The 16482-nt window shown below is 36.7% G+C and overlaps 1 protein-coding gene across 1 annotated transcript; it reads left to right on the top strand.

The window, feature by feature from the left end:
* Window positions 1-1277: 1277 nt before the first annotated feature.
* On the top strand, window positions 1278-2374 carry apoc1 (apolipoprotein C-I). The gene is made up of 4 exons (XM_062991897.1): window positions 1278-1384; window positions 1664-1728; window positions 1829-1964; window positions 2166-2374. Exons 2-4 carry the CDS (start codon window positions 1674-1676, stop codon window positions 2218-2220), a joined length of 246 nt encoding a protein of 81 aa, XP_062847967.1. The 5' UTR covers window positions 1278-1384; window positions 1664-1673; the 3' UTR covers window positions 2221-2374.
* Window positions 2375-16482: the final 14108 nt, after the last annotated feature.

Raw genomic sequence — 16482 nt, 5'->3', positions numbered from 1 at the left:
GTCGTCGTTGTCGCACTTTTCGTTTCAAAATTCTCCACACATTCTCTATTGGGGACAGGTCAGGACTGCAGGCAGGCCAGTCCAGTACCCGTACCCTTTTCTTACGCAGCCATGTCTTTGTAATGTGTGCAGCATGTGGTTTTGCATTGTCTTGTTGAAAAATGCATGGACGTCCCTGGAAAAGATGATGTCTTGAAGGCAGCATATGTGGCTCTAAGATCTCAATGTACTCTTCTGCATTAATGCTGCCATTACAGAAGTGTAAATTACTTTTGCCAAGGGCACTGACACAGTCCCATACCATGACAGACCCTGGCTTTTGGACTTGTTGCTGATATTTTTTTCTAGAAAAGACCTGGAATGCTGATTCATCTGACCACAATACACGTTTCCACTGTGTGATGGTCCATCCTAGATGCCTCTGAACCTAGAGAAGTCAACGGCACTTTTGGATATGGTTAACCTAAGGCTTCTTTTTTGCACAGTAAAGTTTTGAACAAATAAAATGAAGCTGAGCAGACAAAACATAAAATATCTTGGGTTCAAACTGTCTGCAATCAAATAAAAGTTAAAGTAAATGTAAAGAAACTCTGCATTTTTATTTTATTTGCATTTTTCATACTGTCCCAGCTTTTTCTGATTTGGGGTTGTAAATTTAGGTACAGAAGCTATGCTTTATTGGTTTGATGTTTTGGTCAAACACTAGAACAAAAGTGAAACTTCTCTGTTAAAATTAATTCTTTATTTTCTAGTAGCAATAAATACATTAAAATAATGGAGAATTGAGTATAGCATTTTTTAAGCAAATGTTTTAAGCTTTACCATTACCATTTACCGTAAAAGAATAACCAAACATGACTCTTTCCCTTTAAGAACAATTGCAAGGGTCACTACAGGCCAACTGTTACACTGCTGTTTGTTGTTGTGGCCAAAGGTTGCCAAGTCCAGAGATTTCAATGACACTACATAATATTTGGGACCTAGTGATTTAGATAACAATTGGACTTCACACTACTTTATGCACATCATGCCAGCCTGAGATATAGGTCTCAAAGGTTAATATTATTACTATCTCCCTGATACAAATCCTAAATAAGAACAAATGCACCCTATTAAATTAATACCTTCAGGGCAAAAATGCTGCGACTGTGGGCTGTTACGCAACTCCACACAATGCTCGGAAACAATCCTCACCCCTGCAGGACAGATGTGTTGTTTGATAGGGCTAGAAGGAGAGTAGGACCTATCAAGAAGGCCTTGATAGGTCAGAGGTGATGTTCAACTATGACATCAGCACTCAAGAGGGGGTTATATACAGCCGCGCCGTCTGCCTGCCTTAGTACTTTCTTGCGAAGACTTCTACTACTGGAAGACAACCAGAAAGGTACAAATATATTGGATTCTTAAATATGTTGCTTTTTAAATCTCAAATTTATGTACAAAAGTTATGCTTTATTGGTTTGGTGTTTTGGTCAAACACTAGAACAAAAGTAGAAATTCTAGGCTGTTAAAATTATTATTATTATTATTACTTGATTTTCTAGTAGCAATAAATTAAAAGGATAGAAAATTCATTATAGTATTTTGGTGACATCTAGTAGCAGCTTTGTGCTATCAACAATTCAGACATAATAAGTCAAATATTTTCACTCCTGTTGTAAAGATCTGCCAACATGAAGCTGTACCTGGCTCTTGCAACTTTGATGCTTGTGCTGATGGCACAATGTGGTAAGAACTGAATATTCTTTAAATGTGTCTCTATTTTTTCTTGAATTTCAACTTCAAAATTCACCAAGTTCACCAAAATTTCAACTTTTCTTTCAAACAGAGGCTGAGGAGCCCTCAATTGAGCAGCACTTTGCCAATTTCCAAGCCAAAATGAAAGAGTTTGGATCCGACCTGACCGAAAAGACAGCGTCTGCCCTGAAACAGATTGAGGAGAGCGAGCTTGCTACCAAGACCAAGTAAGTCACGTAGATTCAGTTAAGTTTTCAGTAATATTAAGCTAATTAAGCATTATTTAGTTATATTTAAAATGATTATATATGGTTCTTGATTTGTTTAGCCTATTAACCAGCCATCGCCACATACAAGCCTTCGACAAATTGAGTCATTGTCTGGTGCAAAGCTATTGTTGACACACATTTGTTTGTCTGCCCCCCCAGGAGCTGGTTTACTGAGCAGATGGAGAAGCTGAAGCAGTCTTTCTCCAAGAAATAAACCTTAATTGACAAAGCCTGTTACCTCTACCATGTGATCTGCTCACCAATGATCCGTGCAATATTCTATTATTTTTCTAAGCAATGCCAGTGCTATATATGAATGTAATAAAACCTGGAAATTGGTCCAAACAATAAAATGAAAGACAAATCTGTTTCTGACTCATGTTTACGGTTCTTTTTTTACTTTATTTAAATATTTAAAGCTACAGTACATACACTTGTGGATTTGAAGACGTCTGGTTTAAATACAGTATTGAATGCAACTTGCATAGAACCTTTAAACTCTTTAATTTAACAATCGTTTGGATAGATATCATCAGGTTTCAGTTTAATAATATTTACATTTGTGAGTCCATTCGGATCTTGTTGACGACAAGACAAAGCCAATGAAATTGGCAAGCAGCAGCACAAAACAATATATAACTTTAAAAGCGGCAAACGATTGGACATCAAGGTTGGAGAGCAAAACTGACATATAGCAACTTAATCACTGACAATATAAACACTGTGTTTATATACTTAAATATACCTAATACTTAAACATAACTTGTATAATAATATATATATATAATAAAATTAAACACTCATTGCACTACACATTTAAAGAAGTCAGGTGACCCTAACAAGCACAGTCACAATATGAACAATATCCTGATCAATGAACTCCAAGTAGGCGTCCAGTATCAGTTGGAACACTAATTCAAACATTGCTCCACATGTTTAAAAGCATGGGGTTGAGGACTGACCTCTATCAGGCCACTTCACTTCATCAGGTTAAAGTCACTGTTTAATCTCTGTTAATTATCATCAATCTTGGCTGATTAAATCAACTCCATGTCCAAGTTTTTTTTTAGGACTTAAAGCTCTGGCCCTATCAATCCTCCAATAGTATTCATTGATTTACTGCATTGGATTTCTTGATTCTAGAATTTTAATGCCAACAGGCCTTGCACTCATTTTTGTCACAGTAAGAAAACAATCCCAGTAGCCCTTTATAATACACTATATGACCAAAAGTATATGGACACCTGACAGTGAGCTTGTTAAATAAAAGAATTAGATGAATTAATATAGAACTAACTATAATAAACATCTATACCTCTAAAAAGGCTTAACACATGATCTTAGATTGAGTCTGTGGCAATTCAGTTAAATGAAAATTGTTAATGTCAGACATTCTAATTTGTTCCAAAGGTGTTAAATTGGGTTGAGATTAGGGCTCTCTTCAGGCCCCTTTTTACAACCCCAAATCAGCAAAGAGTTGGGACAGCATGGAAAACGCAAATAATAAAGAAACAGGGTTTCTTACATTTACTTTTACATTTACTTCATTTCATTTATTAATAAACATCCATTCCTGCATTTCAGACCTGCAACACATTCCAAAAAAGTTGGGACAGTAAAGCATTTACCACTTTGTAATGTTGCCATTCCTTTTCACCACACTTTTGGCTCAGAGGATACCAAGTGATTTTGTGTTTCAGCTTTTATTTTGTCTCATTCTTCCTGCAAACACGTCTTAAGATGTGTAACAGTATGGGGTTGTCGTTGTCGCACTTTTCGTTTCTAAATTCTCTACACATTCTCTATTGGGGACAGGTCAGGACTGCAGGCAGGCCAGTCCAGTACCCGTACCCTCTTCTTCCACAACCAAGCCTTTGTAAAACCCTGGCTTTTGGACTTGTTGCTGATAACAGGATGGTCCTTTTTGTCTTTGGTCCAAAGCAGACAGCATTCATTTTTGCCAAAAAATACCTGGAATGCTGATTCATCTGACCACAATACATGTTTTCACAATGGTAATGGTCCATCCTAGATGCCTCCAAGCCCAGAGAAGTCGATGCCGCTTCTGGACATGGTTAACATAAGGCTTCTTTTGCACAGTAAAGATTTAAGTGGCAGTGCCGCCTGAGGGATCGGCCCTTGACCTTTACGCACTGAAATCCCTCCCGGTTCTTTACATCATTTAATGATATTATGCACTGTAGAGGGAGAAATATGCAAATCCCTTCCAATCTTTCTTTGAGGTACATTGTTTTTAAACATTTCAATCATTTTCTCACATCACTCATCAAAGATTCAGCCTTTCCTGGATGCTGCTTTTGTACCAAACCATGATTACAATCACCTGTTTGGAATCACATCATTATTTAGTTTTTTCACCTCATTACTTGCCCTAAATTGCTCCGTCCCAATTTTTTTTGGAATGTGTTGCAGGCCTAAAATGCAGGAATGGAGGTTCATTAACAAATGAAATGAAGTTGAGCAGATAAAACATGAACTATCTCGGGTTCATCCTGTCTGCAATCAAATAAACGTCAAAGTAAATGTAAGGAACACTGCATTTTTATTTTATTTGCATTAGGCACAACTTTTTTTGATTTGGGGTTGTATGATTCTCACACCTCTTTTCTCACTCTGGGTATGGTGTCCATATTGGTTGGGACCATATGGCAACCCTACTTGCAAGATTATTGCTAAAGTATTGTTAATGAATGCTTTTGTTGTTGTTGTTGTTTTATCTGGCCATTGATTAGATTTTTTCTAATGTAGATGTGCATTTTTTAGACACACATCTTTGTGATTTTTTTTAGCAGAAGAGGTTTGGGCTGTAGGAACGGAGATGACTGTGGTGCAGTTTATTACTTAATATTATTAGTTTTTTTTTTTTTGAATGTGACCTGAAATTTCATGTTTCACAACGTTTCCACTTTTGATTTATTGAACTACTTGTACTGACAACATCAAGGTGTTTGCTGTGTTTTTTCCTATTTAAGTGTTGTTTAATAATTTTGAAAATAAGATCTAGCTCATTCACCATTACCATTAGTGCTACTCATTCTTCCATTCTTTTAAGTAAATTAGCATTTTAAAATTGTTTGAGCATCTTTACCAGAGGACTGGACGCTGTAAGCAGCAAATAGGGGGCAACACTGTATTAATAGCCTGCTTGCTGAACACCCTATCCAATGGAGTCCTTCACCCAGTTTTGCATCTACAGGGTGTCCCAAAAGGAACTGACATTTAAATTTTTTACTAAAAGACATTATTTTCTTTGAACATTAATAATGTTTTTGCTTTATTTGAAAGTAAAGACATGGAGGTTATGTATTAAACAAAACATCTGACAAATGACCACCTCAACCGTGGCAGCACATGTTCACTCTTTTAATGACATTTTCCATGACACATTGACATAATTGCTGAGAAATTTCAGCAATGTTGTGTCGAATTTCTTCTTTGAGGTCCTCAATGGATTGTGGTTTTGTTGGTGTACACTTTATCCTTAAAATAACCCCAAAGAAAGAAGTCTAACGGCTCAAGTCACATGATCTTGGCGGCCAATTTACATCACCATTTTTAAAGTTAAATTTTACAATTTCTACGTGTTGTTCGATTGTGTACCTTTTTCATGATTTAACCTCAAAATTTACGAATGACAGCAATTTAAAAATCTCCAACTCTGGTTTTGCCGCGAAAAAATGGCGGCAAATTTAAAATGTCAGTTTATTTTGGGACACCTTGTATAACAGCCTCCATTCTGCTTGGAAAGCTTTTCATCAGATTGTATCAAAATGTACTGATGAATAGATTTGATCTTCTGAAGAGCTCTATGCAGCTAACACATGACCAAAATCAATGGAAATCAATGATTATGATGTTGTTGTGAGCGATTTTTAAATAATAAGTAATCCATTTCTCTGACTGTTAGATCAAAACAGCCTGATTGCTCAACATGAGAGGCCATGGTAATTCATACGTATTTAGCAAAAATCACATCCTGTGCCAGATCTGATCAGGTAGTATTTGCTCCAGACTCCAGACAGCCTATTCTCTTTACATGTGAAGGTATTTACTTATATTAAATTCAATACATTAGCTAGATTCACTTTCTCAGTCATTTCATAATATGTCTTGGCATAGATTGATTTAGTTAACGTATTTACTGTCTGTGGTCCTCACAGATGTCCAGATTTGTGCTGGTTGTCCTGGTCATAGTACTGCAAGGTAGGAGCTTCTTTATTTCATGCATGTTAGTTTTGCTTGGTTGCTTGTTCTTGACTTGGCAAAGGCAACTAAACACTGTCATGTACTGACAAGGCATATCAGCAACTACTTATTATATAACTCTATCAATTTATCATTCGAAAGCCATAAAACAGAAACTGAGTTTAATATGTTAAATAAAGGACAGTTAGTTTGTGCATGTGAATTGATTCTGTTGACTGTAAATCACATGTTATTAGTTGATACGTCACACGTATTTACTGAAGAAAACAATACAGTATATGCTCTAGTCCGGTGTAGAACATATTGTCAAAAGTATATGGACACCTAACCATGAGTTTGTTAGACATTCAGTTTTAAAACCATAGGCATATATTTTGAGTCGACCCCTTCTCAACTTTTTGGTTACACTTCCTAATTTATTTTGGAGTTTATATATGGGTTAGTGTCCATTCTTTTAAAAAAACATTTGAGGTATGAGGTTGTCATACAAAAAGGCCTAGCTTGCAATTGACATAATTTGGCCATAGTTCATGTCTTACCTAAAGCTGTTGTTGCAACCTCCTGTGATGTGAGGAAACAAATATTTAAAATGCAGCTGCTCGCCTGGTTTTTAACCAACGTAAACACTGCCACATCATCCCACTGCTGCGTTCTCTTCACAGGCTTCCTGTAGTTGCACACATTCAGTTTTAAACACAAAGCCAAAAATGGACCAGCTGCAAGCTACCTTCCAGTTCTATAGTTCTTGATTCATTAAATTAATATTTATGGCTTTTAATATTAACTAGCAGAAGCAGAATTGCTGTGTTCTAACTTAAAATGTAATTTTATTTTAATAACTATTTTCTTAGTAAAGACCTACAAGGAAAAATAATAAGATTTATGGGTGTCGCAGAAGATGACCCCTGACCCCATGCTGGAACAAAAAAAGGCCTTCCCCAAACTGTTACCACAAATTAAAAAGTTTATAGATTATTTAATATAATCTATATAAATTATGATTTATTTTAAATAGTGGAATAATGGATTTGGCTAAAATGCCTGAACTCAATATTTAAGAGGGCCATGCAGTGTGTTTCTTCTGGAAATGTAACCTCTGTATCTCTCATAGCATGTCTGACCATGGCAGAAACTGATGAATCTTCAGGAATTCTGGAGAGGGCAAAGGAGGCATACAGGTACAGCACTGCAAGGAACATAACAGAACATGCTTTTTCAGCTAGCATGTCCACAGAAAACATCTAACGGTGACCAGTCAGCAAGCGAAAATCATGTGAACTAGGCATTAGATTTAAAGAGTCGAAGAGTTCATTATTCTTTCATTTTTTTTCCAGCTGACAGTTTCTAAGAACAAATACCAACCTGTGTAAAGAGTAAATTTTTGCCTTAACAGTTAATAACCTGGGTGGCACGGTGGGTAGCACTGTCGCCTCACAGCAAGATGGTCCTGGGTTTTAATGGAACTATCTGGGTCCTTTCTGTGTAAAGTTTGCATGTTCTCCCTGTGTCTGCGTGGGTTTCCTCCATGAGCTCTGGTTCCTTTCCACAGTCCAAAGACATACAGTCAGGCCAACTGGAGATACTAAAAATTGCTTAGATATGTGTGTGTTTGTGTGTGTGAGAGACCTGTGATGGACTGGCACCCTGTTCAGGGTGATTCTGTGTGCCTTGCGTCCATTGAGAGCTGGGATAGGCTCCAGCACCTCCTGTGACCCTGATTAGGATAAGTGGCTTGTCTAATGCATACACCACACTTACGGTTTTATTTTTTCCTATTTCTTTTAGATGTGTTGAATATTAAAGACTTTACATCTTTAGAAAATTATTTAAAACAGTATATGTATGTACATGATGAGACATAACACTATGACCACCTCCTTGTTTTTACACTCACTGTCCATTTTATCAGCTTCATTTACCATATTGAAGCACTTTGTAGTTCTACAGTTACTGACTGTAGTCCATCTGTTTCTGCCTGCTTTTACCCTGTTCTTCAATGGACAGGCCCACTACAGAGTAGGTATTATTTGGGTGGTGGATCATTTGGGTGGCTGGACTTTTTAAACACCTCACTGTCACTGCTGGACTGAGAATAGTCCACCAACCAAAAACATCCAGCCAACAGCGCCCCGTGGGCAGCGTCCTGTGACCACTGATGAAGGTCTAGAAGATGACCAACTCAAACAGCAGCAATAGATGAGCGATCGTCTCTTGCTTTACATCTACAAGGTGAACCAACTAGTTAGGAGTGTCTAATAGAGTGGGCGCTGCTGTGTCTGATCCACTCATACCAGCACAACACACACTAACACACCACCACCATGTCATTGTAACTGCAGTGCTGAGAATGATCCACCACCCAAATAATACATGCTCTGTGGTGGTCCTGTGGGGGTCCTGACCATTGAAGAACAGGGTGAAAGCAGGCTAAAAAGGTATGCAGAGAAACAGATGGACCACAGTCAGTAATTGTAGAACTACAAAGTGCTTCTATATGGTAAGTACAGCTGAGAAAATAGACAGTGTGTGTAGAAACCAGGAGGTGGTTTTAATGTTATGGCTGATCGGTGTACTTTACAATTCAACCATGTTAAAAAGGTGTAATGTTTGTAACTGTTTTTCAGAGAACTAAAGGATAAGCTTGTGAAAACGGGCAGTTCGGTGGGAGAATTCGCTGGCATCATCTATAAGGAACAGGTGAAGCCTGCGACCACATCATCCATTAAATGGGCTAAAGAGAAAGCAAGCACTTTTTGGGACAAAGTTAAAACTTCAGCATCCAGCTTTAGATCCACTTAAAGAGGAGACACAACATTTCTGTGATTTCTATCCTCCCTGGTCTCCCCAATGCTTTTAATTCTGTTACACCTGTTCATTGTAATTAACTGTCTGATGAATTAGTGTGGGTAAAATTACCCTTTGTGACTGGCAGACATTCCTGTCATGATTTGATTCTGATTCATGTTCTTAGTTAATTGTCCTGTTTTCCTGTTCTTTGTTTCCATGCACATTTCTGTTCTTTGTCTCTTTGTGATCCAAGTGTTTTGCTCTCTTAGTTTTGAGCCTAGTTGATGTATCTTAATTACAATTATGGATTTGCTCACGATAACTCTGCCTGTCCGTTTTACAACCCCCCTATGCCTTACAACAGCAAATCCTAAAAAAGACCAAATAAAGTGCTCATGATAATATGCACTTGTGTCCTGCTTCTTCTGTTTATCTAACAAGAACAAAATGTATAAATTGTAAAATTTAGATACAGAGGTACCTTGAAACTCAAGACCAAATGGTTCAGGGGCTGGCATTGATTTTAAAAGGTGTTGAGTTTCAAGGTATTTTTTCCCATAAGGATGTATGGGAAACCTGTTAATGTGTTTCATGGTCCCGTGGACTTGCATATATTCTAGGCTTATGTAAATAATGGGGTTGTTTTTAACACTTATAGACTGAAAAAAACACAAATATAATATAAAAACACTGAAATGAAAAACAGATTCTTACAATTTCTCAGAACCCCGAGCTGTAACACAAGTTTAAAAGTGAAACAGTGAGGAAAATCCAGATAAACACAGATACACGTGGACGCTTTTAGAGTGGATTTGATGGTTATTCCACACAAATGCAGATTCATCTCATATTCGCACTTTGATGACGTATTACCAAACCGCTCAAGCCAAACGCTGAACAAAGCGACTGCTCATTGTTAATTTAAAATTAAATAAATAATAATAATAAAAAACAAACTAAACACGTTGACTTTAAGGGAAACGTTGAGTTTAAGGGTACAAATTTCTCGACAAAGGGCATTGAGTATCAAAGATTTCGAGTTTAGGGGAAATTGAGTTACAAGGTACCACTGCATTGCCACTTCAGCAGCTGTATATGCAAATCAAAGCTTTACATTTATGCTGTAATGCTCTGTAATGTCCATCTTTTTATTTATAATAATGGCAACTTTTTCAAATACTGTATTGTCCTTTCAAATTATTTAATTAATAAAAATAATAAAGTTGATCACATAAAACATTAAATATCTGTTTTCTACAAATTATCAGTTATGACAGTCCACAAATTACTGCCCGATTTTTTATAACTGGCTTACTGTCCCAAATATTTGAAAGTCGGTGCTGTATATAAACTTTTGTCTGTGACTTACAAATGCTCTGAATTACAACCAACAACCAGAAAAGTTGGGACAGGATGGAAAATGCAAATAAAACATACATCCTTTGATAATGGCAACTTTAAGCTCTTTTTAAAAAATGTTTACAGCAATTGTTTTTGTATAATTCCAAATACTGTATTGTCCTTATAAATTATTGAATAAATACATAACATACACAACATGGCCAAAAGTGTGTGACCAAAACCCATTGCTAACAGGTGCATAAAATAATATATATGCTTCTATCTTTCAGCCAGCAGTTTGTGGATGGGTATTTTCTATTCCAACATACTGTAAGTCTAGTGAAAAGCCTTCTCTAAAGAGTGAAGGCTGTTATAGACACAAAGGGAGGTCAACTCCAAAATACTACTAATAGTTCTGTAATGGAATGTTCAACAAACCCTATGCACGAACATACATCACAGTATGTGTCACATTCTACAGTTTTCCTTTTGGTGTGACCCCAGGGTCTGTCATGGTATGGGGTTGTGCAAGTGTCCTTGGTGAGGGTAATTTACACTCCTGTGATGTCATTGAGATTTTAGAGTAAAATGAATGCTGATTTTCCTATCCAACAGAGTAATTCACCCAGTTTTGCATCTATAACAGCCTTCATTCTGCTTGGAAAGCTTTTCACAAGATTTTGGAGAGTGTCTGCAGGAATTATGAGATCAGGGACTGATCTCTGATGAGAAGCTCACAATTGTCTCACAATTGATTTTAGAATTCATCCCAAAAGGTGTTTAGGGGTGCTCAGGTCTTTGCAGGCCACTTAATCTCCACCATGTATTTGTGGACCTTTTGTAGACATGATCACAGCCTTGCTGGAACAGAAATGGCATTTATACTCTGTTGTGAGAGATTTTTAAATAATAAGTAATCCATTTCTCTGACTGTTAGATCAAAACCGCCTGATTGCTCAACATGAGAGGCCATTGAATTTCATATGTACTTCAGCATAAATCACATTCTGTGCCAGATCTGATCAGGTAGTATTTACTTCAGACTCCAGACAGCCTATTCTCTTTATATCGGAAGGTATTTACTTTTATTAAATTCAATAGATTAGCTAGATTCACTTTGTTTTCGAGTAAACTCAATCATTAAATAATATGTCTTGGCAAAGATTGATTTAGTTAATTTATTTACTGTCTGTGGTCTTCACAGATGTCCAGATTTGTGCTGGTTGTCCTGGTCATAGTACTGCAAGGTAGGAGTTTATTTATTTCATGTTAGTTTTCTTGACTTGGCAAAGGCAACTAAACACGGTTATGTACTGACAAGGCATATCAGCAACTACCTATTATCCCTATCAAGTTATCATTCGAAAGCCATAAAACAGAAAATAAAGTCTTGACTTAAAAGGTTAAATAAAGGACAATTAGTTTGTGCATGTGAATTGATTCTATTGAATGTGAATCTCATGTAATTAGTAGATACGTCACATGTATTCACTGAAGAAAACAATGCAGTATATGCTCTAGGCCAGTGTAGAACATATTGTCCAAAGTATATGGACACCTGACCATGAGTTTGTTAGACATTCCATTTCAAAAAACTGTAGACATACATTTTGAGCCAACCCCCTCTCAACTTTTTGGTTAAACTTCCCAATTTATTTTGGAGTTTATATTTAGATGGGTTATTATTTAATATAATTTATTTAAATTATGATTTATTTTAGATTTTTTTTCATACTGTTATGTGGCTAAAACACATGAACTCAATATTTAAGAGGACTGCCCAAAAAATTTTGGCCACGTAGTGTGTTTCTTCTGGAAATGTAACCTCTGTATCTCTCAAAGCATGTCTGACCATGGCAGAAACTGATGAAACTTCAGTAGTTCTGGAGAAGGCAAAGGAGGCATACAGGTACAGCACTGCAAGGAACATAACAGAACATGCTTTTTCAGCTAGCATAAATGAAAAATTTTAATTACATTCGTTTTCTATAAATTACTGGTAATTACAGTCCACAAATTACTGCCTGTTTCCTTGTGATTGGCTTACTGTCCCAAATGTTTTGGAATTGGTGCTGTATATACACTGTGATTCACTATTGCTCTGAACTACAACCAAAAATCAGAATTGTTGGGACAGGGTGGAAAATGCAGTTAAACATAATGGCAACTTTAAGCTCTATATTTATTTTTTATTGCATAATTCCAAACACTGCATTGTCCATTCACATTATTGAAGTAATACAATAGACTATATTCATTTATTTTTCAGCCAACAGTTTGTGGAGGGCTATTTTCAGTTTCAGCATAACCTTCCTCTCTGTGCACAAAGTCAAGTAGTAAATTTAGTAAATTTCAACTTAACGTAGTATATGTATGTATATTACAATTCAACTGTGTTAAAATGTGTGTGTATGTGTGTTTGTTTTCCAGAGAACTAAAGGATATTCTTGTGAGTGCTGGCAGATTCATGGGTCAAGTAGCATCTATGAGGACCAGGTGAAGCCTGCGACCACATTATCCATCAAATGGATTAAAGTTAAAGCAAGCACTTTTTGGCAAAGAGTAACAACAACATCCACTTAAAGAAGAGACACAACATTTCTGTGATCTGTATCGTCCTACCTGGTCTCCCCTCTAGTGGTACTGCTTCGTCACCTGTTTATTGTAATTAACTGTCTGATGAATTAGTGTGTGTAAAATTACCCCTTGTGACTGTCCGACCGCTGCTGTTTTCATATGCATACAAAACATTCTCTATCATGTTTCTGATCCATATTCATGATTCATGATTCGAATCATGTTCTTAGTTTATAGTCCTGTTTTCCTGTTCATTGTTTCCATGCACATTTCTATTCTTTGTCTCTTTGTGATCCAAGTATTTTGCTGTCTTAGTTTTGACCCTAGTCTGTGTATCTGAATTACAATGATGGATCTTCTTATGATATCTTTGCCTGTCCATTCTATGACTCCTGCTATGAATTAGAACAGTGAATCCTGAAAAACAAAATAAAGTAATCACAATGATATGCTCGATGATATGTGTTCTGCTTCTTCTGTTCACCTGTTGTCACAAAAACAAAACGTATAAATTGTAGAGAAATCCTGAAATCTGTACAATTTTGATTACATCGAATATATCGTATCAAATCTCAGCTCTGCCACCCAGCTGGGTGGCTAAATGAACAATGTTTGGCTGTTGTTCATCCAGGTAGGGAGCCAGAGAGGGACCTCATAACTGGGGTTTGCTGAGTCACTTGAGTCACTTACTGACATCTTGATTGCAATTGATTTACTGCATGAAAATGCATCCAAATATCACATGTCTTCCGTGCACTCATCTTCTGTAAATAAATCCTTGTCTCTTAATTCTCTTGGCACCTCACACTGCTCTTGTCAGTGACAAGTTGACACTTTTTTTCTAAGTGGAATCTTGATCATGAGGGAGAGGGGGGTGGACTCATCACCAATCAGGTATATTAATGGGTCAAGGGTTCAAGGGGGATGGTCAGCAACAAATTGCCATTGTAACTTCACCCATTCAGGCAGCCACAGTGGCACCAAAACAAACAGTCAATAAATTACTATGGGGGCTATGATACTCCTTAAGTGGTACAGTCCTAAAGTAGCCTGTAAGCATTTGCATTTTAATAATAATATAACTATATTTTGTTGTTGTTTTGCTTACAAGAAAATATGCTGCATTACTAATCTATACCACCACTACTGATAATAATAATAATAGTAGCGTGTGCATAAAATCAGCCACATAACGAACACCAGTGAGTTTAACCACTTGTTTATTGGAATATTTAACTTATTAGTTAGATTCACAGACTGGAGTGAAGCCGGTTCAGCCAAATCATCTGAGTCTGCGGTGTTTCCAGTGAGCCTGCTCACTCGCCTTGTGTACTTAGCAGCAGCCAGTCAGAGGACTCATAGGATCCGGGTTAATTGACATTTCAGACTTGTGATTCCTGATTCAGTACAAAGATTCAAATCATTAACCCGAGTGATTCAGGAACCGCCCAGCTCTAATTACGACCTCTGCTGGCTGACTGATGGCGTCTGCACAGAGTAGAGGAATAATGCTGAACAGGGTGTGGCTCTCTGTGCACAGGGCTGATTGGCATATGAACACGCCTCGTGCAGGTGAAAAGATGCAGTTGGGTACTGCTCACATGTCGGAGGGGGCGTGTGTCAATTCGCTCTCCTCAATCAGGGGCGGGGGTGAGCACCAGTAGAGACGAAGCGTAATGCAATTAGGTAAAATGCACCCATGCATAAAAAAATAAATACATTAATAAATGACAATTCCAGATACCATATTGTTCCTTTAAATTATTTAATTAATAAAAATAATGAAGTTGATCACATTAGGCATTAAATATTTGTTTTCTATAAATTATTGGTATCGGTATTTACAGTCCACAAATTACTGCCTATTTCTTTGTAATTGGCTTACTGTCCCAAACTTTTTGTAACTGTTGCTGTACATACATTTTTGTCTGTGACTCACAAATGCTCTGAATTACAACCAAAAATCAGAAAAGTTGGGACATGGTGGAAAATGCAAATAAAAAAACATTTTTTTAATGAAAATGGCAACTTAAAGCTCTTTCTTTAAATGTATATATTCCATTTTTTTTTTGCATAATTCCAAATACTGTATTGTCCTTTCAAATTATTGAATAAATACATAACATACACAACATGGCCAAATGTATGTGACGAAAACCCACTGCTAACAGGAGCATAAAATAATATATATGCTTCTATCTTTCAGCCAGCAGTTTGTGGAGGGTTATTTTCTATTCCAACATACCCTTCCTCTCCGTGCACAAAGCCAAGTATATGCAAGGAGCCCTGACCTCAAAACCTTATGTAACACTTTTGGAAAGAAATGTGATGTTGATTGCAAACCAGGTCTTCTCATCCAAAAGTGCTCAACCTGATGGGCACAAAATCCCATATACACACTTCCAAATCTTGTGAAAAGCCTTCTCATAAGAGTAAAAGCTGTTATAGACACAAATGGGGGTCAACTCCAAATTACTGCTAATAGATTTGGAATGGAATGTTCAACAAAGTTTATGCATCCACATACATCACAGTATATGTCTCATCTACAGTTTTCCTTTTGGTGTGACCCCAGGGTCTGTCATGGTATGGGGTATGGTGTATATATACTCCATACTGTTGCCAAATTGTTAAGAGGAAATAATTTCATTTATATAATTAATTTAGTTCTCCTATCTCCTAGGAGTTTTGCTGAGGTGACCAAATAGGTTTGTTTAATTTTATTTTATGAAGAGCTCCATGCAGCGAACACATGCCAAAAATCAGTGGAAATCAATGACTATGATGCTGTTGTGAGCTATTTTTTTTAATAATAAGTAATCCATTTCTCTGAATGTGAGATCCAAACAGTCACCAACACACAGTCTGATTGCTCAACATGAGAGGCCACTGAATTTCATATGTATTTCAGCATAAATCACATTCTGTGCCAGATCTGATCGGTAGAATTTGCTCCAGACTCCAGACAGCCTATTCTCTTTATATCTGAAGGTATTTACTTATATTAAATTCAATACTTTATCTAGATTCATATTGTTTTCCGAGTAAACTCAATCATTTCATAATATTTTCTTGGCATAGATTGATTCAGTTGATTTATTTATATCTATCTGTGGTCTTCACAGATGTCTAGATTTGTGCTGGTTGTCCTGGTCATAGTACTGCAAGGTAGGAGCTTCTTTATTTCATGTTAGTTGTCTTGACCTGGCAAAGGCAACTAAACACTGTCATGTACTGGCAAGGCATATCAGCAACTACTTATTATATAACCCTGTTAATTTATCATTTGAAAGCCATAAAACAGAAAATAAAGTCTTGACTTAAAAGGTTAAATAAAGGACAATTAGTCTTGTGCATGTGAATTGATTCTATTGAATGTGAATCACATGTTATTAGTAGATACGTCACATGTATTCACTGAGGAAAACAATGCAATATATGGTCTAGCCCAGTGTAGAACATATTGTCAAAAGTATATGGACACCTGACCATGAGTTTGTTAGACATTCCATTTCAAAACCATGGACATACATTTTGAGCCAAC

This window comes from Trichomycterus rosablanca, chromosome 3 (assembly GCF_030014385.1).
Source record: "Trichomycterus rosablanca isolate fTriRos1 chromosome 3, fTriRos1.hap1, whole genome shotgun sequence".
Taxonomy (NCBI): domain Eukaryota; kingdom Metazoa; phylum Chordata; class Actinopteri; order Siluriformes; family Trichomycteridae; genus Trichomycterus; species Trichomycterus rosablanca.
The sequence above is the reverse complement of the archived record's forward strand: the minus strand, read 5'-3'. Positions and strand labels throughout refer to the sequence as shown.